Here is a 23,292-nt window from a genome sequence, read left to right on the forward strand (position 1 = left end):
GTGTCCACAGCTCCACTCGCACCAGACCCAGTCAGGGGTCTGGTCTCTGATGGGCCCCGGAAAGCGGGACTGGATTTCTCAGCCATGCGGGGCCCAGTGGACACTCTTCTAGGGGTTCCCCAAAGGCCTGGGGGAGAGATAGGTAGAAGGGAGTGTGGGAGAGCTTGTTGGGAGGGTGTGACGGCGCGTTGGGGGTCCCCCGTCTCCTGCACCCCGAAATGGCACAAACAGACTGCACCAGCCGGTGGAATAGAGGAAGTTTATTGCCTCTCCAGGATACAGCACAGCACAGATGGAATCTGGTCACAGAGCTGGGCTAGGATGCCTCAGGCCCCCTTGAGATGGGGGAGACTGGGCCCCTAAACTCCAGCCCCTTTCCCTAGGCTGTCTCCTCCATGCTCCCAGCCCGCAACTAACTCTCTTCCAGCCCTGCCCCCCAGCCAGGGCAGCATTCCACCTTCCTTTGTTCCTCTCCATGGGGGGTGTCTGGCCATACTGGTTTGCATAGTGACTCATCCTGTTTTGCTGGGTCGTGGTACCCACGGCAGCCAGTGGGGGTTACCCCAGAGCCAGCAGCATAGAAACCAGCCAGGTACCCCCACTACGTCACAGTGGGGTGGGAAGGAAACGGTCCCTGGAGTAGGGGGTGAGGACCCCCATTGGGATTACCAGGGCCTTGATTCTGTCATTCTGCGGGACCCATATGGTGATCCTCACCAACTGGGAGCTTTGCAAGCCTGAAGATTTTTCTGCCATTTTAGGTGCTTTGCTTCTCTGAAATGTGTCTTGTTCTAACTCAGCCCCGTGGCCATGTGCTCTCTGGTGGAGAAGGCGTCAGATGGGACTCGGGAGACCTGCTTCTAGTCTCAGCCCTGCTTTTGATCTAGGGCCGTTCATTTCACTCACCCTTTGTTTAGATGGAAGCTCGCTGGGCCAAGACGTGTCGCCTGCTAATTGTCCGGCATGGGGGAGCTCTGATCTCAGGTGGATCCACTAGGTTTTACTGACGTAGGGCTCTGTGCCGGAGGGGTAGTTAGCAGCTCCTTGCTCTGAACATGTCTTTCCTCCCGAAGGCGTTACCATGTGCCTTTCCCCTTCTCCCCATGCCGCAGGCTGGTACAAGGACAGAGAGGAGTGAAAGTTGAGAGCAAAGCCTTCTTCTCCAGGCTCACCTTCTTCAACGTCTCCGAGCAGGATTATGGGAACTACACATGCGTGGCCTCCAACAAGCTAGGCAATACCAACGTCAGCATCATCCTGTACGGTGAGTGGGCCCACTGAGGCAGGATGGGGAGGGGGGAGCAGGGGACTAGAGGGGGCAGGAGGGAAGGAGGCAAGCCCCAGGGGGCTGTTTTTCCTGCCTGTTGCTGGCAGACAGGACCCCTTCAGGTGTGCAGCTGCCACCGGGCAGATATGAACCTGGGACCTCGGGAGCTGAGTATAGGAGCATCTACCCTCTGAGCTAAAAACCAGCTGGCTCCCAGCCCATGCTGCAGAGATCGCTTGATCTTAACTGTTGCTGTGGTCTAGGTACCACTTGCATTGCTCAGTAACCACACTAGGGCTGTGTCTACATGGGCATGATCGTGCACCAGAAGTGTGCAAATGAGGCTAAGCGTGGAATATCACCGAGCCTCATTTGCATATCTAATGAGCCGCCATTTTCGCGGAAGAGGCTCTTGCGCCAGAAGGAGCTGTCTACACTGCCCCTTCTTGCGCAAGAAAAACCCTCTTGCGCAATGCCGCTATTCCTGAAAATAATCGGCGTAACGGCATTGCGCAAGAGGGTTTTTCTTGCACAAGAAGGGGCAGTGGAGACAGCTCCTTCTGGTGCAAGAGCCTCTTCTGCAAAAATGGCGGCTCATAAGGTATGCAAACGAGGCTCGGCGATATTCCACGCTTAGCCTCATTTGCATATTTCTCGCGCAACAAGCCGCGAGTGTAGACATAGCCTAGGTGTGTGGGTTACACAGCCTCCATCTGTCGTGAAATGGGGACGTGTGTTTCCCATCTGGTGGGCCTCTGAAGCTGCAGGACGCGGATCACACGTGCTCAGCTGTGATTCCTGGAACAAATTCCTGGAGCGACCAGCCCAGCACCTTTGCAATCCTGAGTGTGTCCACACGTCTCCTTGAGATCCCCTCCTGGGTTTCCTCCTGTCCCTTGTCTCTTGCCTTCTTCGCTTCTCAGAACAGACTCGAGACCCCCTAAATCAGAGCAGCTGCCACTGCCCCCACGACCCCGGGGGGCAGTAAGAGCTGAAGGGCTTTGTGGCAGGGAGCAAGCCTTGTCTGTGCTGAAATAAACCCTCCCACCTCATCGCCCCACACTCCTACTGCACGTTTCATAAGAGCGGGTGTCATTTTGATAGCTTCCTCCACCCCCCGGCATTATATCCCCAAGTTCATGGTACTTCAGTGCTTCAGAACAGCACCAGACTCGGCACCACCAAAAGAAGGCAAAGCAGCCAGTTTGGTTTTGTGTTTTTAGCCTGATCTGAAGGAATCGGGAAGATTGCAAGGAAGTTTGTCCTCGTGAGACTCCCGGCTTCTCCCCTGCCAGTCGGAGCGTTGGGGTGGTTCTGTTAAGGCTGGGAGAAAGCATCCGGTTAGCTAGCTGCTTATTCAAACCACGCCCAGTAAGATCCTCCACCTGGCATGTCTGTCAGGCTTATCCCCTTGTGTCGGTGCTTCTTAGCTCCAGGGGATAAAATACGGCAGTGTTTTTCCTAGAAATAGGCCCAACCCACCGAATCCACTATCCTCATACTAGCCTTGACTATGGCAAGGCCCACAGGTATCCTCGGCCAAGCTTTGCTTCACGGCATGGCAGGATTAAGACACACTGAGGCCCTAAACATGTCGGCTGTGTCTAGACTGGCAAGTTTTTCCGCAAAATCATCTGCTTTTGTGGAAAAACTTGCCAGCTGTCTACACTGGCCGCTTGAATTTCCACAAGAGCACTGACTTCCTACTGTCTGAAATCAGTGCTTCTTGCACAAATACTATGCTGCTCCCGTTTGGGCAAAAGTCAAAAGGGCCAGTGTAGACAGCTCAGATTTGTTTTGCGCAAAAAAGCCCCGATCGCAAAAATGGCGATCGGGGCTTTTTTGCGGAAAAGCGTGTCTAGATTGGCACAGACACTTTTCTGCAAACAGTGCTTTTGCGGAAAAGTGTCCGTGCCAATCTAGATGCTCTTTTCCGCAAATGCTTTTAATGGAAAACTTTTCCGTTAAAAGCATTTGTGGAAAATCATGCCTGTCTAGCCGTAGCCATCGAGTTTAAGAAGCCAAAACAAATGTGCATTATTCTAACAGAAAGGACAATGAAAATAGAAATCATTAAGTTTTATATTTGCCTACATATCAATACAGAGGTGAGGACGCAACTAAAAACTAGTTTTTTGTTTTGTTTTTATTTAGAGGGCCCTCATAATCTGAGGCCTTAAACTGCAGTTTACTTAGCTTGTGCATAAATCCAGCACTGCTTCGAGACAGCAGGGCAAAATTTGGCTCCAGATTGGTCAGGGAGTCCTGTTTCTCTCCCCCCCCCCCCTTCCCTGGAGTTTTGTATTTACTGTGTTGGGACTTGGAGCCAAGTGCTGATTTTCATGGTAATGAATGACGCTCAGGTGTGCCCTTCAGGTGTGCTGCCATCAGCCAGGTAGGCTCACGCCTCTGCAACGTCACACAGAGCCAGGGACATCTACAGGAACCAGCCCTGAATCCAGACGGAACGTCTTGTGTTGCAAACTTGAATATCAGGATTGTTTGCTTGAGACACGTGCCAGCCACAGCCACGGCCACAAACCAAACAGACGTGGGCTGACTCCTGGCTATAGCAGGAAGTTACCCCAGACATTTTGGTTTCTCATGTTTTGGGCTTAACTCTTGGTCAGTTTGGCTGAGTTTCCATTTTGGGTGGGTCAAATCCCAGCTCAAGAGATCCACACCCAGACCGGATTCAGATTTGAATTTGCACAAGTCCCCAAGAGTAGGGATGGAACTTCTGATCCTTATGACAAAGACACGGCCCAGTGAGGGTCTGTCCTTCAGTGTCAGCTTCCAGGTCATATTTTCTGTTACCGCAGCATTAAAAAAAAAAATCGAAAGAGAACTTTGCCAAGGGGAGGTGGGGGATGGGGAGTTCGCGCCCTTATCTGGGAGCTGTTTTCTCTACATGCCAGAGCTGTGATTAGAGTGATGCATCCATATGACACCGCTCACAGTCGGGGAGGACATAATTGCTGCACACATTTGTCACGCGCCTCCATGCTGTGGGAGCCTGTACCACTGATCAGCAACCGAGTGGGGAGCCAGGCCCTTACCGCCCCCTTTCTGGAGCCCCTCCCAACCAATTCCGTCCCCCCTCCATAGCCAGCTGTCATATGCCGCATCGGTGGCGATACCCAGCCTTTCGCAGGCTCCTGTGTCCTACATGCCACCAGCTGAACCGCATCTCATGATGCCAGCCGACCTAACGCTGCACCTGCGCAGCTCACGAAGCCCCGCCCCTGCTAATGATGTCATTGCTCCCTAGGAACTGGCGACAGGCAGGAGCAGAGGGAGAGTTAAGACCAAGTAAGGGACAGAAATCCAGATGGTGTCAGAGCTGGACAAAACACGGGACGGGTCAGAAGGTGATTGGGGGGTGGCTTCATTTCAGGACAGCTGATTTGTCAGAGGTGCTGAGCACAGGCAGCTCTCACGGGCTCCCCCTTTGAAAACTAGCAGTCTGAAGCTGCTAGAGAGGACCCCTGCCAGCATACTCCCTGCCGCAGCTTTCTCCAGGCCGCCTTAACACCCATCTCTGGGGTCCCCCCAGCCTTTGGAGAACCCCTCCGCAGTTGTGTCGGGTTGCTGATGAGCTGGGCTGATGGGTTTACACTGCTGCAGTCCACTCTTATTGGTAGGGCTTTGCCAAATTCACGGCCCATTTTGGTCAGTTTCAAGTCATCAGCTGTTTTAAAAATTGTACATTTCATGAGTTCAGCTAGTTAAATCTGAAATGTCTCTGTGTTGTAATGGTCGGGATCCTGGCCCAGGAAAGGGGTCGAGGGGGCCGCATGGTTATGGTAGGAGGAGGTTTGCGGCCCTTCTCCCCGTACTTCTTTGCTGCTGGTGGCAGCTGGCTTCAGAGCTGAGCAGCTGGAGGGCGGTGGCTGCGGGCTGGGAGCCCAGCTCTGAAGGCAGAGTTGCTGCCAGCAGCAGCACAGACAGAAGCCGTCGCACTCCAGCTGCACAGATCGGAAGGGATCAGCACAGAAGTAAGAGTGGCATGGTAAGGTATGACCATCCTTCTGAGCTGCCGCTAGTGGGGTGCGGCCTTCAGAGCTGGGTGGCCGACCAAGAGCTGCTGCCTTTTGGCCATCCAGCTCGGACGACAGTGCAGACAGGTGGCAATACGATGAGCCCCTAAAAGAACCTTTCCACCCCCTGTAACTCCCGTTTGTGTCCGGACCCAGTTTGAGAAATGTTGGTCTCCCCTGTGAAATCTGTATAATGTGGTGTAAACGCATGCAAAAGCCCGGATTTCACAGAGGAGAGACTAGATTTCGCCGTTCAGGACATGTTTTTCGTGGCCCTCCCTAGTTATTAGCCCCCGAGGAGCAAAACAGTGGGAATGTGCTGAGGCAGCGCTCCCAGTCAGTCATGAGATGGAGTGTGCCGACATGAACAGCGGGGCGGCTGTGAGGTTGGATTTGCTGACGTTGGAGACCTTGAACCTTAAATCCCCTTCAAGCGTAGCGTCCTGCCCTACCGGGGGTGTTCCACTGAGTAACACTGAGTTCCTGTAAAAGTCACAGGTGGGATTGTAACATTCTAGGGCACCAGTCCAGCGGGGGGGGGGGGGGGGGGGGGGGGAGGGGGGTTTGTGTCAATGCAGGGATTCACCTGCCTGCATCGGCGGGGCCCTAGTACAGTATATAACATCCCTGCAGCTATCAAATCTGTGTCATGCTTCAGCCCCCATCCACAATCCTTAGTGCCTGTTGTATAACACAGCCTTGCGAAACACTGGGGCTGTGTCTAGACTGGCAAGTTTTTCCGCATAAGCGGCTGCTTTTGCGGAAAAACTTGCCAGCTGTCTACACTGGCCGCTTGATTTTGCGCAAAAGCACTGACTTTCTACTGTCTGAAATCAGTGCTTCTTGTGCAAATACTATGCTGCTCCCGTTTGGGCAAAAGCCCTTTTCCAGAAATGCTTTTGCGCAACAGGGCCAGTGTAGACAGCTGAAAACTGTTTTGCGCAAAAAAGCCCTGATGGCGAAAATGGCGATCGGGGCTTTCTTGCGCAAAACCGCGTCTAGATTGGCACAGATGCTTTTCCGCAAAAAGTGCTTTTGTGGAAAACCGTCCGTGCCAATCTAGACGCTCTTTTCCGCAAATGCTTTTAACAGAAAAACTTTTCCGTTAAAAGCATTTGTGGAAAATCATGCCAGTCTAGACGGAGCCTGGGTGTCTAGGGGTGTGGACTTCATTCTGATGAGCATAGTGTTAGTTTTTCATTTTCACCGTGGTGGAAAGGGCGAGCATGGAGATGCTGCAATTGGGTTGGTCCATTTCCAGAAAGGCAGTTTGGCCTAGTGGGCAGTGCACTGGGGTGTGAGTCAGGAGAGCTGGAGCTCTGCCACGGCCTTGATATGTGGATTTGGGCAAGTCTCTCCCCACTTCTAGCCCTCAATTCCCCCTTCCCTTTGTCTAGCCCAATGGTCAGCGCTTCAGGACAGGAATAGCTCTCACTGTGTTTGCCCAGCGCATGGTCGCGGCTGGGGCCTGCAGGCATTTCTATAACAACAGCCGCCCCTTTGCAAGGCTGCCAGGATGTTATTTATTATTTTGAACTCAAGGGACCATCATTCCTTCAATTACCCATGATTCATTTCACTCACTTCAAAAACGGCCTGCTGCTCCCTGGACCCACCCTTCCGCCTTTTCCATGGTACCTCCACATCTCCCATTGCCCCTCTTCTTCACATGTCACAGTGCTCGTGGCGGGGGATGTGAACTATAATTTTTTTGTCATTTTTCTCTTCCATCGTTTCCTCCCCCCGTTTAGAAATAAGTGAGCCCACAAGCTCAACCTTGTTCCAAGGTCAGTATTGGTCTTGCTGTCTGTCACATGCGCTGTCCCTCCCCTGCCTGTAACCTTTTCCTGCTCTTGCACTGCCTGTGTCCCTGTCTGACAACATGCATGGAGCACAGTCCTGCTTCCCAGACGGGCAGCCGGAGAGGATGCAGGTAGACCGGCTGTGACTGACCCCCTGGAATTTGTCTCCTCCATAAATAATGTGGCTTAAACTCCATCCACTCGTCCTGTCAACCCAGAATTCCTTTTGAGGAGGCGCAAAACAAAGTTCCGCGTCGTCTCTTGCTGGAGCTTGCACCCAGAGTCCTTGTCCAATAGGATATAAATCCAGTTTGCAATCTTCTGCTTCAGAGGGTTGCAGCTAGGGCCTTTCCATGCTGCGTGTCTCGCGGGGACCTGCCCAGATCTGCATTGGGGTTGTAGACCCATTTTTCATAGAGTGTGTCTACACAGCAAAGTTATTTCGGAATAACGGCCATTACTCCGAAATAACAATGTGAGTGTCTACTCAGCAACTCAAATAATTTCGAAATAACGGACGGCTTACTCCAACTTCTGTAAACCTCATTTTACGAAGAATAGCGCCTATTCCGAAATAGCTGTTTCGAAATAAGGCGTGTCTAGATGCTGCACTTCTGCTATTTCGAAATAGCCCCTCGCTAAGTTATTCCTCCTGGGGCTCTAAATCAAGATAGCACATCTACATTAGGGAAGCCGGCCTCGGATTCATTTTGAGGCTTCCCTGCAGGGTAGACGTGCTATTTCGAAATAAGCTATTTCAGACTAACTATTCTGGAGTAGCTTATTCCGAAAGAACTGCAGCGTTGACGTAGCCATACAGTCTTCCTTGTGGCTTCTCACCACACAGAAGGACGTTTACAACGGTGCGACATGTAGTCGTGGTGCTCACGTGAGGACGAAGGGGGATTGTGTGGTGAAGAGCCCATGCATGGCACTCATTTTGTTGCCGATCGGGCCAGTGAAGGCTCGGCTGAGAGATGTACAGCAATAAGTCAACCTGCAATTGCCGTAATCTCTGACTCAGGAGCATTCTTAGGCCAGGCTGGGAATCAGATGCAAATTGGGAGCAATGCACCCGATCTCTGGACAGGGAAGGGCTAGAGCAGAGCCGGCTTGAGGATTCGGGGAGCCTCTAATGAGGTTATTTTTGGAGGGTCCCCAACTTTTTAATCTCCCCTTTTCTCTTGCCATCTCCTCCACTCAGGGTGAAGCCAGGGTCTGGAAGATTTCCTCCCTGCTATAGGATTGGCCTCTGGTGTTTGACATGCTGGCTCTGGCTAAAACAATGCAGATCTAGCAGTGCACTGGTAGGCACATGCTGCAGTAACTTTGGGACTGACTGTTCTGTGAACAGAATCCCCCTTGGCTTTATCTTTGACCGCTCCCCCATGGCAGCTGTGCCTATGGGCGGCTCACCATCCCCATCCTCAGCCCTCCGAGGCAGCTACCAGGGGAATCCCCAGGGGACACCGCATGGTTTGCTGTGAGGCTATATCGGAGTGTAGTGCAGCAGGGGATCTAGCATCAGGAGATGCTTGGTGAGGCCACACCTGGAGTATTGTGCCCAATTCCGGGCCCCCGACTACAGAAAGGACGTGGACGCATTGGAGAGGGTCCAGGGAAGGATGACTAAAATGCTGAGGGAGCTGGAGCACATGACCTACGATGGGAGGCTGAGAGATTTGGGCTTGTTTAGTATGCGGAAGCGAAGAGTGAGGGGGGATTTGAGAGCAGCCTTCAACTTCCTGAAGGGAGGTTCCAAAGAGGGTGGGGAGAGGCTGTTCTCAGTGGTGACGGATGGCAGGACAAGGAGCAATAGTCTCAAGTTGCAGTGGGGGAGGTCTAGGTTGGATATTAGGAAAAACTATTTCCCTAGGAGGGCGGGGGAGCACTGGGATGGGTTCCCTAGGGAGGGGGTGCAATTTCCATCCCTAAAGATTTAAGTCTCAGCTTGACAGGGCCCTGGCTGGGTTGATTTAATTGGGATTGTCCTGCCTTGGGTAGGGGGCTGGACTCGATGACCTCCTGAGGGCTCTTCCAGCTCTATGATTCCGTGTGAAAGGAGAAGCAGCTGTAGGAGTAAGCATCCTCTGAGCAGGGCACTGGGCCAGCAGAAACGATCCCCGCAGGATTCCAGTGACATGGTCCAAATCACCAAGGGAAGGGATTGTGGAGCAAAATGTCACCCTTACTCCATGGATTTCTTAACAACAACAAAATACTCGGTACCAATACCAGGAAATGATTGTGGTGCCTTTATCTGCATCCCTCCTGCCCTCGCAGTGGCTACAGAGACACGGTCGCCTCATGCTCACACGTGGAGGCATTTATTAACTCAGCCCTTCATCCCCTTTTGTTTTTTTCTGTTTGTCTCCTGCATGCCTGGCCAACGCCTCTCTCCACTTCATGCCTCCTTCCATTCTGCCATGTAAGTACCCGCCAGCCCTAACAACCCGCCTTCATTCTACTAAGCCCCTTCGTGTGCTTATTGGGGGAATCGGGAGGTGTCAGGGAGATGGAAACAATGCCTCATCGCAGAAGCCAGCCAGCTCTTGCCCAGAGACATGCTAGATGCATGGGCAGGCCTGGAGGTAGAATACATACACGCTGAGCCATGGTAGATGGAGACAGGTAAAGTATCGTGATGCTGTGGGTGAACACAATAGATATGGGAGTCTCAACCTGGGGTTGTGATTAGGTGTAGGTGGGTTGTGACTAGCCATATTGCTAAATGCAGACAGTCCTAGCTAGACCCTTGCCAGATGGGAGCAGAGTCCTAGAATGAGAAGTTTCCCAGTTTCCGGTAGGAGCAGGTTGAGAACTACTGGAATAGATGGATGAATGACACAGGCATGGTGGCAGTGAATGGTTTGTACATGGAGGCAGTGGATAGACACCTTGATGTATGTGACGTGTACATACCGATGCAGGGAAGGAGGCGTATGAGGGGCAGATGGATGCAATACACAGATGGAGACTGGATGTAGCTATTGATAAGCTGTTTGCAGATAACACAGCTCTGCGGAGAGTGCAGGGTTAACATCTTGCAGTCCTGGTCCCTGGGTCTAACCATTTGAGCTGAGCAGAAGGGGAGATCGGAGAGCAGTCCCGCTGTGGAAGCTTGGGGATATATTTGCCAGCCATTTGTCCTCTGCAGCGATACCATGAGCTTGGTGCCACCGTGGCTGCAGAATCACAGGTGACGTGTACCCATGTGAGCCTTCCCTTTGACCGCAGTAGGATTCCTAGACACGCCCCAGGTTGTGCTGGACACCGGGGGCCGGATCTATTCCTGGATTAACTCCGCTGCCTGCTGGGGGAGCAAACGGGGCTGACGTTCACGCACAGACATAGAAATCCGCAGAGCTGAGCCGGCAGAAGACGGTAATCCCACCAGAGTTTGATGGCGGCATTTGCCTAGACCCTTCCAGACCAGCTTGTTGAATTGCTCCGCATGCAGTCCAGTTTTGTGAACTCCTGGGCCTGATTCACCGCTCCCATACCCTAGACTGGCGTGGTGGTGTATCAGTTCTGGCGTGTTTGCCATGATCCTAAATGGGAGCCAGAGACCAGCAGTATCCATGGATGCCCTGGGTTTTCTTTAGCTCCTTTTATTCTCAGATGCAGATCACACCCATCATAGTCTCATAGCTCCCAGCACCACATTCAGCCTTCAAGGCTATGCCGCAGCTTCAGCTAGATGTGGCACAAGGCTGGCTAATGGGACCCAGCTGCTCCTGCACTCTGAATACCATGAGCAAACTCATTTGTGGGTGGAAATCAAGTGGCGGGTGTGGACCCGAGTTATCTCCGGGATCTCTTCTCCCCGTGTGCACCACGAGGACTGTGTTTGTCAGGAACGGCGGCAGTGGTGAAGCTCGGGGTGTCGAAGGCGGGATCGTCTCTGTAGCAGGTACTTGTCATGGAGTTGGTTTCCCCAGAAATACTTCTCAACCTGGGCCTGGCCACGCTTAGAACACGGGGCCAGATGCGCCTCTCTGCTCAGGCCTTCCTAGACGGGTGGGCCCTAGAATCTCAGCCTGCAGCTTAGGAGTCGTTGCCTTTCAGCTGATCTGTGTTCTGGTCACAGAGACTCCCGCTGGGAAAGAGGGTGAGCTAGGAATCCACCACTGCTGTCTTACAACACAGCCCGTGTGTGCGTCGAGAGTCCCTGGCCTCTGAGAGCCAGAGTACATGAGCGGATAATGGAGGGAGTGCCACTCCCAGGACAGAGCGGTGTGCCATTGAATCTTCTGTCCTTTCTCAGGACTGGTCTATGCTGGGAACTTGCATAGCTACGTCTCTCAAGCATGTGAAAGATCCATGCTCCGGTGTGTGGCCTGAAGCAGCAGATCTGACCTAGGCAATTCCTGATATATAGAATCCTAGGTCAGAAAGAGACCTCAGGAGTCATCGAGTCCAGCCCCCTGCCCACAGCAGGACCAACCCAACTCAATCAACCCAGCCAGAGTTTTCTCAAGCCAGAATTAAAAAACCTCTAAGGGTGGAGATTCCACCCCCTCCCTAGGGAACCCATCCCAGTGCTTCCCCACCCTCCTCGGGAAATAGTTTGCTATCTTCTTCAAGGTCCCAGAAGTTACTGTTCAAGTAAAGGTACTGAATAGGAGATTTTTGCTCTGCCACGCACCATTCCAGGCACACACCGACCATCGGCAGGAAGCTAAGGGGGAATGCACAATACTGTAGCATCTTGGGCCTGAGCCCGACTCGCTCTTGGAGTGTTCTCTGCAGGAACATTCGCAGCTCCCTGAGCCAGGCGGCCGCCAGCTCACTGCCTTGCTCATTCCCCACAGAGTCTTTTATCCCCCAGGCATTAAGCTGGCTTTTGATGGTATCAGCACTCGGTAAAAGTTCTGCTGATTAACTTCGGAAAGACTCACAGCGATCATCAAGCCAATTTATTAGTGAATATGGGACTGGAGTAAAACTCCTGACACCGCCTGGGAACAACTGCAAAAAGAAGTGGCTATCAAAGACAAGCTCAGCGTCCCCCAGGGATTATGGGGAGTCACTTAGCAGCTGGACTTCCAGTTTGTAGCACCCGTAGGCAGAGCACGTGCCAGGAAATGTGCTAGGCTTTCTGCTACAAAGCTGCATCTTTTGGGCTTTTGTGGGGGGTGGGGGGCATGGCTACCCCAATAGTGAATCTTTCTACATGGAATCTGCAAGACTGGCAAAAAGATATTGGCTGCAGGAGCAGCAAGAGATTGTTTTTCCTGTCTTAACTCTGCTAGAGAAGCAAGAGCACGTGCAGGCCAGGAGTCTCGGTCCTGCCGCTGGACATGGTGAGATGCCTGAATGTCACGTCTGTGTGGCCTTCTTCCAGGTGGCAGGTTTAAAACAAACAGAAGGAAGTTTTTCTACACTCAGCACACAATCAACCCGTGGAACTCCTCGCCAGAGGATGTTGTGAAGACCAGGACCTTAACAAGCTAGATAAATTCATGGAGGTTAGGTCTGTCAATGGCTATTAGCCAGGATGGGTAGGAATGGTGTCCCAAGCCTCCGTTTGTCCGGAAATGGGTGACAAGGGAGGGATCACGTGAGGATTACGTCCCTCTGGGACATCTGGCATTTGGCCACTGTCGGCAGACAGGACATAGGGCTAGATGGACCGTTGATCTGACCCAGTGTGGCCATTCGGATGTTCTTAAGGCTCTCGCACGCAGCGTGCGACGACCTGTGGCGGTACCGTGACACAAGCATGTTTCCTGTCTACAAAGGGGAAAAAAATGGGATTTTTTTGTAGACAGGAAATTCTTTGTAGACAGGAAATTTAATCGGGGATTCCAGATTAAATGAACACACTGGGGGGAGGGGCGGATTGTTCAGTAAAACCAAAAGCTCTGAGGTGATGGCGCAGCCTGGCAAAGCACACTGCCGAGTTCCCGTCTCCATCGGGGAGGGCCTGTGCCTCGGGGGTGATTTTCGAAACGTTTTACAGATGTGGAGAACAGGGCGGGCGCATCCGTCCCCCTAGTGGGCCTGTTCCATCTCTCCCACCTCAGTGAAAGGGGAACATTCCCTCGCAGAAGGCTCACTCTACGTTCTGCCCTCGGGGAGCAGGAAAACAGGCTCCCCACAGCCCCTCCACCGCCAGGGAAGCAACGTGGGCTTCTGGGGAAATGTGACACCTCTGTCATCCTGCAGTTTTCATGTGCCACTCAGCAGAGCTGCATGCGGTCCTGTCACCCCCTCCCCCGGCAGTCGGAGCCATCAGGACTTCAAAGGCATAGAAGCAAGTGGCATAATGAGAAGAAGGAATGGTGGTTGCTATAGCACCAGTCCCTCTCCCCCCACCGGACTGAGGTTATTCTGATGATCGCTGACAGGTGTTTTCCTCCCCTGTTCTTAAACATCTCCTAGGATGGAGATCCTACAGGCTCTTTATGTAATTTGTTCCAGGGCTCAACCACCCTGGCAGCTAGGAAGTTTTTAGTCATGTCTAACTCTCCCTCCCTGCGCTTTAAGTCCATTATTTCCTGTCCTCTCCGCAGTGGATCAGGAGTGCAGCTTATCACTTTCCTCTCTATTGCAACTTTTTGCATTCATGCACTAGTGGTTTTCAGCCACGAAAGCTGATACCCAAATAAATCGGTGAGTCTTTAAGATACCACGTGAATCCTTGTTATTTTTGCAGATACAAACTAACACGGCTACTCCCCTCCTTCCCCCCGCGAGACTTTACATTCACAAATACTGTTACCACTTCCCCTCTTAGTCTTCTCTTCTCCAGACTAAACAAACCCAGTCATGGGTCCCAGACCTTTAACAACTTTTGCTGCTCTGCTCTGAGCTTTCTCCACCGTGTCCATAACCACCTCAAACTTCGTCCCCAGAACTGGACACGGTCCAGTTGAGGCATTATCTGCAGAGTGGGAAAATGACTTGCTTGCAACACTCTTGCTAGTACATCCCAGCACGATGTTCGCTTTCCCCCCAACGCTGTTGGTTCCTATTTAATTTGTGATCTGTTCTCAAACTCTTTTCGGCAGAATTCCTGTCTAAGCAGTCATTTCCCACTGGGTAGTTTGGCAGGTGATTATTCTTTCCGATTTTGCATTTGTTCTTCTTGAATTCCATCCTGTTTATTCCAGACCATTCCTCCAGTTTGTCAAGATCATTCTGAATTCCATTTGTCTTCAAACCTCATTCCTTAATTCTCTGGCATTTGTGAATTTCACGCTGTAGAAGCCTTGATTTCTGTGGCCTTTACGTCAGACCCTAGAATCAGAGAATTCCCTTTGTCCGCTAAGATGTTGGCCTTCTGTCCACTTTGTTTGAGGGCCACAATTCCTTGCTTTAGCATCAGCCAAGCAAGATGGGACCCATATTTTTGTCTTTCCACTTGCCAGTGGGCATGGACTTTTTGAGTTGTCGTTTCAGGTTGGGTAACAAAAGACCTGCACAGACCTCTTCAGAGGGCCCATTGAAGAAAAAATTGCTCAGCCTAACAGAGTGTAAGTTCCATCACCAATTAGAAACTGGGAAATGTTCTTTGTTTCAAGTTTGTCAGTTACAGCACCCTTGGGGATTCCAAGGCGCTGGACGGAGATGGCTAGCTCACTGCAAAGAGATCTGATATTTGAGAAGAGGTATTAAATCCCTAAGAAGGAATTTGTCAGCCTAATTAGAGAGGGTAGTCAGCTGTTCTTTCCAGGAGCGCATGGTCCATTCTGGAACATAGACCCTACACGGTGACCCTAAATACTGCAAAGTGGGTCGAGAGAACTAGAGGGACTTCTCCACATCCAGCAGCTTCATATTCTTCACCAACTAGTTTGTTCTTTCTCTAGCACAAGGGATACTACAGATCCAAAGCTCCAGACTCATGGAAGTTTGGATCCAAATCTGGTTTATGCATCCGTGCCTATCTCTAGCACTAATCATGGATGGTTTTTTTTAACCTGCATAAAATAGTTATTGTATTGCTGAGTGTTTAAAAAAGTTTGCTGTTTCAGTTGTACACATTCAGAGTTTTTACCACGCTGTTAAACAGTCATTAGAGCTGCCTGAAAACTGTGTCTTTCAGCCTCTCACTTACCAGGTTTCCAGGTTAATCAGTGTCACAAGCGACACAGCTTTTCAGTCAGAGGTACACCTCCAGCACAATTAACTGTTTGTGTGCCCGGGCGGGGAAGGCTGTTAAATGTGTGTTTCCCAGGGTATTCATCATGAGACGTGCTCCTTCCTGGTGCACCCTGGGGATGAAACTTACTCAGGATTTACACAGAATTTCCTTTGGAATTTCCCCTGGCAGAGGGGTCACATAGCAGAAAATCCACTGGCTGGACAAGGTTGCCTTTGCAACGAAGTAGACAACTTCCCTTGCGCTTGGGATAGGGCACGATTGTAAGGCCAGCTCAAACCAAGCACTAGTGATCCACATGGGAGCTGGAGTTTGGCTGATTCAACCCCTCCCTCATGAAACGCCCAGAGCGGGTGTCTGGTGAACTGAACGGTGTCTTCCCAGGATACTGGTGCATCCCCCTACAGCTATGCAGAGATGCTCCATTTGCATCTCTCTGTGTCTGGTTTCCCGGATCTGTCCTCGGGCAGTGGGGCTGAATGAAACAGGTGCTGGTAGGCTACACGCACCGCTTATGTAAAATCCCACAGTGACATCCACACAGGGATGAATTGCAGACACCGGGCTGAAAATGCATGGTGAAATGTCTTGATCGCCCATTTGATTAAAAACCACATGGGCCAATCATGAAGCCCTTAATTAGGTCAATCTCCTATTGAATGAGGGCAGATGGAAAGAGAGGATAATTTTGTGGTTAAGGCATTAAATTGGAATGGAAGAAACCCGAGTTGTCGTGCTAACTCTGCAGGGCTCACTGTGTGACTTTGATCTGGTCACTTAAGATGATTTGTTCAAAGCCGCTGAAGGGAATAAATTCACAATTCTGATGAATTTTAACTAATTAATTTTAAAGATTTGCATGCATCTAAATCCCCTAGCGAACTTTGAAAGTTTCAGCCATAATGTGTGTGCCTCAGTTTCCCCACAAAGGTTGTGTCTGCACTTGCACTTAATGACAAAACTTTTATCATTCACGGGTGCATAATCCCTCCCCATGGGAATGACAAAGTGTTGCCAGGACAAGTGCAATTGTGAATGCTGCTTTCTCGGCAGGAGCGCACTCCTGCTAGCAAAGTGAAACACGCTGGTTGGGGATGGAAGTATTTTGTCAGAGAGCCGACAAAAATCATTCACATGCACCGACTTTTAGTGACAGGGCTGTGTCAACACAGCCTTGGTGATAAAAGCTGCAAAGGGTAGACATACCCTTAGAAACATCATCTTTCCCCTCCCTTGCCCTTTGTCTGTCTTGTCTATTTAGATTGTCAATCCCACCAGTGGGAATTCTCTCTTATAGACACGGTCAGACACAGATCTCAGTCGGGGGCTTCCAAATGATACTGTAACACAAATGCAAAATAACAGTAAGGATTGGAGGGCCCTCTTCTATTTGAATGGCTAAAAAAATAAGCTCTTTCAGGGATGGTCTCTATTGCAAAGTCAGGTTGACTTAACTACATCGCTCTGGGATGTGAAAAATCTCATGACATATGTGTGATGTAATGTAGATGAAATATACTCCAGTGTAGACACCGCATCAGCTTTTGTTACTTTGCTTAAGATTGATGACGGGATAACAGAGCTGTAGATGAGAATCATCCTGCTTTTCTTTACTGAATATTGGGATGTGCACTCATTCACTCTTCTTAAACTTCTCTAGTATGCCAGAATTTATTACAACTTAACATCAGTGGGCCAGACAACCCCTCAGCCAGCTCTTTTTAGACTCTTGAATGCAAGTTTTCTGGACCTACTGACGTTATAATATTATATTCCTAATGATGATTGTTCAATAGCCTCATTAGTTGCCAATGATCTAGAAAGTACTTCATCGTCCACATGTGATACAGTACATCATCCTGCTTCTTTCCAAATTGAGAACACAAATACGTATTGAACACTTTCGCCTCACTGACAAATGTACAGTTTCTATCTAGTATTGGAACTGTGTCATTGGTAGGAGTTATTTTATTCTTTATATCCATTAAAAAATTCCTTATTGTCCTTAGCCATGCAACCCGTGGCATTTTCTTGTCTTTAGCTTCCCCTATCAGTTTTCTGCACATCATAACTTCTAACTTATATTTCTTGCTGTATACTTTTACTTTTCCTATATATATATATATATATATATATATATATATATATATATATATATATATATATATATATATAAATTTTAATTGCTGCCTTCACTTTGCCATTGAACAACGATGGGCTTTTAGACAAACTTGTCCTCTCTCTTGATGGCAGAACCATGACTTTTTGTCCCTCTAATAAAATCTTCTTAAATAGCTCTCAATTTGTATTCACATTTTATTGTTTAATTTTTTTCTTCACAGTCAGTTTTGCTCATCATTTTCCTCAGCTTTGGAAAATTAGCCCTTTTGAAGCACCAAGTTTATATATATTACTGTTAGGGACTGTCTACTTTTGCCCATATTGAATGTATTCAGGTCTGATCACTGGTCCCTAGGCAACCACTAACTTCCAGTCCAGTGATTAATTCATCTTTATCTGTCATAATGAAGTCCAAAATAGACTTACCTTGTGTTGGGTGCACTACCTTTGTGTTAGAAAATTATTATCTAGAATTTTTAGAAGCTCTAATGATACTTTATTACTAGCTGCATGAAATCTGCAGCCTATGCCTCCTAAATTGACGTCTCCCAGGACGACACGATTTTTCTTTCCACTCTTTACAGACAGGTACTTAAGAAGTAGCTCACCAGGCACTATGGTTTAATTTGGAGGTTGATTACATACCACTATCCTGTCTGGTACCTAGCACATTGATCCAAAACCCTGCGGCTCTGTGTTATCGATACAGGTTGTACCTCTCTAGTCCGGCACCCTCAGGACCTGGCCGGTGCCAAATTAGAGAATTTGCTTAACCACAAGAGGACAATATTGTCTAGCAGTATTACAACACTTCCACGGCTCACTGGGCTCTTAGAAGACTTCCAGGGGTAAATTAGAGCTAAATGACGGCACAGAACACTAAGGCTGTATCTAGACTACATGCCTCTGTCGGCAGAGGCATGTAGAGTAGACAGATCAGCAAAGGCAAATGAAGCCGTGATTTAAATGATCGCGGCTTCATTTACATTTACATGGCTGCCGCACTGAGCTGACAAACAGCTGATCAGCTGTTTGTTGGCTCTCGCACTAGTCTGGACGTTCCCCCTGTCGACATCAAAGCCCTTTGTGGGCAGCCCCGTTATTCCTCGTGGAATGAGGTTTACCGGGGCTGCTGACAAAGGGCTTTGATGTCAACAGGGGGAACGTCCAGACTAGCGCGCGAGCCGACAAACAGCTGATCAGCTGTTTGTCAGCTCAGCGCGGCAGCCATGTAAATGTAAATGAAGCCGCGATCATTTAAATCGCGGCTTCATTTGCCTTTGCTGAACAAACAAATCTACATGCCTCTGCCAACAGAGGCATGTAGTTTAGACGTACCCTAAGAGCCAGGATTAGCAGTTGTAAAGTATAAACAAAGATTATGGGATTGCGAGAAAGTTGGCTACACCCATGCTAAGTGAACATTCAGCTCACGAAAATCACGCTGGACCACACATGTTGCCGGACCAGAGAGTGCTGGACAAGAGAGGTTCCGCCTGTAAATCTAAAACAAGCAATGGTGTCTATAATGTAGAATATCATTTCCCACAGTCATCCACAGCTGCACAAAGGGTGGCTATGAACATGACCATTGCAGAACGGCACTGATTTAAAACCACGTTGCACAATTGGAAATGACTATACAAAGAGAAAGGCAATAGCGAACCAATTCACTCTTTGATCCTCATTTTGGCCCTACAGTCTATTTACTGAGTCCTACAAACAGGTGAGAGACCCTGACTTATTTTGTGCCTAATCTTGAATAAATACATTCTGCAAAAAACCACAGTTTATTTTTATTATTTAACATACTGTCCAGAGCATTCCACTTAATTCAATTGCTAATTTGATTCTCTCTTTAATTTATCAAGACCTCTGGAACCAAATCTTTTTTTTTATTAAAAAAAATCTCCTAAAACCTCAATTTCCACCTTTTATTGTGATCAATGTTGATTGCTTTAGGCAGGTATTATTAGATAATTCTAGTTAGAAAGTTGCAATTAATAAGGCTGGGGCCAACATTCTGCATGGGAGAGAGAAAGAAAGAGCCCAAGGGAAATCCTGGGAATAATAATAAGAGACAAGTGCAAATCCGAGGCACATTATTCAGACACTCTGGGCCAAATTCAACCCTGATGGAACACCATTGCTACACCAACAATCCATGTATCTTTCAAACAGATGGCCCTCTAAGTTTTATTACAGATCATGCTGCATGCTTTGCCAGCTATGATGACCAAGTCCGTAATAAAATCAACCTCTTATTAAGGTTAGATTCTGCAATTGTGCATCACACTGCAGAGACCTGGCATGTGTCATCACATTGATGCCAATAGAGCAACCGTTAATTTAAAGGTTAGGAATGGACTCGATTGAAATCAGAGGCCGGAGCTAAGACTGGCAGTTTCCACTGCTTTCGGGGCATCTCTGATTTTGGGTGCTGTGTGTGTGATTTCCCAAATTGCTGAGCACCCCAGAGCTACAGAAGAAATCAATGGGATCCGCAGGTGCTCAGGATGGCTGAAAAATCAGGCCCCCAATACATCAAAGGCACCTAGAAACAGTGACTGTTCTTGAAATCTTTGGAGTGAGTGTCTAATTTTAGGGCCAGGTCCAGCGTTATGCAGGTGTGCACCAGCTGAGGGTCTGTCCCGAGTTGTCAATTTAAAAATAAATGATGATACTTTGCTTTTGCAAAATGCCTTACAACTATTAACTAAACGAATCCCACCCATGACAAGGGATTCACCAGTCCTAATCTATATTAGGGATGTGAATGACTAGTCGACACACTAGTCAACTAGTCGCTTGCCCCTCCCCCCGCCCCATTGCTTCCTCTATCAGAAAGAGAAAGCGGGGAAGAGAAGTGCACTTGCCCCATACTCTCTGCGGCACTTTTGCCTTTCAAGTGTAGCTACGGCCCTGGGGCTGTTGCTAATCTTCAAAGGCAGAGGCGCCCTTATCGACTAATTGAATAGTCCATGCAAATTGCATCGACTATTCGATTAGCCGATTAATCGAAATTTTACATCCCTAATCTATACCTGGGGAAACTGAGGCAGAGAGCTGCTGTGCCTTGCATAAGATCCGATTCTAAGTCAGAACTCAGAACCCCCCGACTTCCCAACCCTGGGTTCATTTCCCCCATCACACCTGCCTCCCAACAGTTGACTAGTAACCCCAAGTGCTGGTAACCCCTTCGGAGAAAGGGACAGTGCATGCAGAGGTGTGCCGTTCCCTGTGCTGCAGGTTGTCCTGTGCACTCTTCCTGTCCGCCTGTCTAATTCGGAGCCTCATCACCTTCCGTTGCACATGGGGAAGAGTCTGGCATCAAACCGTGGAGGATTCAGTACAACCCCAGCTCCGCCCACCTAGGCCTCGTTTTTGTCCCAGCCAAGATAAACTCTACGCCATCTTCTCTCCATCGTTCTTCAGTCCCGTAGATTCAGTGTGGGATCACGGCAGTGCCTTACTGTTGCTCGGCGGAGACTGTTATCCGCGTCGCTGCTCTTCTCTGCATTCTCAACAGGCACCTAACGCTGCAGTACAGCCCTTGCCACCATTAGCCTGCACTTCCCTCAACTGAAAATAGTACAGCCTAGCCCTGGTGAGGATAATGCTGTGTCCTGGGCCAGCAGATGCTTTCCATTAACACGTCGGGACTCATTGTGCTAGAGAACAGGCAGGGTTCTTGGATCCAATCAGCGTGGCTGGCCGTCTGTCTGAAATCCTCCCAACAGTCGTCCTCCAGCAAGCACTGATGGGTCTGTCTCCTTCCCAGGATTGTTGGACACCACAGGGAAGGCAGGACTGTGGGGCTAGCAATGGGAGATGGGCTTCACCAAATCCCCTGAGCTTGAGGAAATGTCAGATCCTGAGCCAGGCTTTGCAAACGACCCCGCCTCTAATAGGACAACTATGCACCCCTCCTCTCCCCCCGAGCTTGGGGAATGTTGGGGTAACAATCCGGAATTCTGGGTCAGAGCTATAGGGCTGGTTCTCCCCTGCCTGGTAGCCATCAAACCACTTTGCTGGCAAGAACATCTGATGCTATCAGAGGTGCAGGGGTCGTGCTTTGCGTTGGCTTTGCACAGGGACTGATGACAGCACCAGGGCCAAGCCCGTGGGGAATCAAGCCCAGCAAGACTCAGGCCCGTCTTTAATAATACTCGGGACAGCCTCCCCGACAGTCGCATAGGAGTCAGAGCATGCTCAGTAGGGGTACGTCTACACAGCAGCGTCATTTCGGAATAACAAAACGTGCGTCTACGCAGCTAGCCGTTATGTCGAAATAATGTTGAGCAGGAGGACTTCCTACTCCCACTCCTGTAACCCTCATTCAAGGAGGAGGAAGGGAAGCCGAAGGCAGTGTGTCCTTCCTCCCATTTCCTGGGCTATGTCTAGACTGCAGGCTTCTTTCGAAAGAGGCTCTTTCGAAAGCATCTTTCGAAAGAGCCACTTTCGAAAGATCGCGTCTAGACTGCAGGCGGATCTTTCGATAGAGGAAATCCGCTTTTTCGAAAGAGAGCACCCAGCGAGTCTGGATGCTCTCTTTCGAAGACGGCCTCTTTACATTGAAGAACGCCTTCTTTCGAAAGAGGAACTTTCGAAAGAAGGCGTTCTTCCTCGTGAAATGAGGTTTACCGCCATCGAAAGAAAAGCCGCGTTCTTTCGAAATAATTTCGAAAGAACGCGGCTTGAGTCTGGACGCAGGGGAAGTTTTTTCGGGAAAAGGCTACTTTTCCCGAAAAAACCCCTGAGTCTGGACACGGCCCTGCTGTGGAGGCAGCACCTACAGCCGCAATTGACGTAGCTGAAGTTGCGTCGCTTCATTTGACTTTGCCCTGCAGTGTAGACGTGCCCTAGGGGGAAGAAGCAACTGAATTGCCTTTAAACAGAGTTTTCCATTCGCCTTAACCGTGACTTGTTCTTTAATTTTTAGAAGAGACAACTACAGTCCTGACGCCCTGGAAAGGTCAGTACATGTGTTCCCCACACGCTAGTTTCCCTGCTGTGGCCAGCCCCTCCACTTCTGCTTTCCCGTGTCTGAGCTAACGCCAAGGGATCAGCTGAGCAGAAGTAACCACCTCTTGTCCCGCAAACCACTGCTAGCTCCAATTCAACTAACTTCCTGGTGGCGCCCCTGCCTCCAACCCTTGTGCAGAGCCCTGGAGCCCACCCGTTAATGCTTGCAGGGTTCTAAGTCGGTAGAATGAAGAATTAGGAGCAAGAAATACACCTGTGATGAGGTGTAGCCAGCCGTGTGTCCAGAACCCTGCCGCCTGTCCCGTCTTGTACTCTGTGCTCTAGAGACCATCTTTACACAGCCTTTCCCTCTGGATGCTGCGTGGCTCCCTCCCTCGCTCCCTTTCTGTCCCCTTTTGCTGTCGCAAATATCAGGAGAATTTTCTGGTCTGATTCACTGACATTCAGAGAAAAATTGTCTCATTTGAGGGCCTTATTCCTCCCAGATGTTTGCAGCGGATAATTGATGCTTGTAACATTTCTCTAGGACACTACAGGGCTTGATAATTGGCCTCTTTGGACTGTCACATGTTTCCCTAATGAGCTGGAAGTAATGAATGCATGAAACCTGGAGAGCAGTCACAGCTTGGCCTCCTTATCAGCTGCAGTGCCACTGGCGTGCAGCAGTGCTAGCTCCTGCCAGCAAAGGTTCCATTACAATCCCCCTCCGCCCCCCGAGCCCTTGGCTCCCTCCAGAGCTTGCTCCGAAATTTCCGCAGGTTCAGAGGAGTTTTCGGGCCCCTGATGCTTTCAGCGCTCCAGGGTGCTGGATCCAACCTGGTTCTGGTAGCCCAGAGCTGGTGGCAAACATGATAGCTCTGCTCTCCCAGCTATTGTCAGTTGCTGCTATAGCCTCTTGGGCCCATAAGCAACTGGTGCCAGGGAAAGCAGTCCCCAAAACCAGGAGTGCACAGATGTGATTTAAAG

General features: G+C 49.8%; 1 protein-coding gene across 5 annotated transcripts in view; it reads left to right on the top strand.

Annotated features, from left to right (window-relative positions):
• NTM (neurotrimin) overlaps positions 1-23,292 on the top strand; it is a 738,537-nt gene that overhangs the window by 710,517 nt on the left and 4,728 nt on the right. For 3 of the 5 annotated variants that reach the window (XM_075909354.1, XM_075909355.1, XM_075909353.1), the window contains 3 exons: positions 1,113-1,264; positions 7,059-7,094; positions 22,283-22,315. In XM_075909354.1, coding sequence (XP_075765469.1) covers positions 1,113-1,264; positions 7,059-7,094; positions 22,283-22,315 — 221 coding nt within the window. The remainder of the gene's footprint in view (positions 1-1,112; positions 1,265-7,058; positions 7,095-22,282; positions 22,316-23,292) is intronic. The other 2 variants (XM_075909356.1, XM_075909357.1) reach the window with 2 other exon arrangements.

The sequence above is a fragment of the Pelodiscus sinensis genome, chromosome 26 (genome assembly GCF_049634645.1).
Source record: "Pelodiscus sinensis isolate JC-2024 chromosome 26, ASM4963464v1, whole genome shotgun sequence".
Lineage (NCBI taxonomy): Eukaryota > Metazoa > Chordata > Testudines > Trionychidae > Pelodiscus > Pelodiscus sinensis.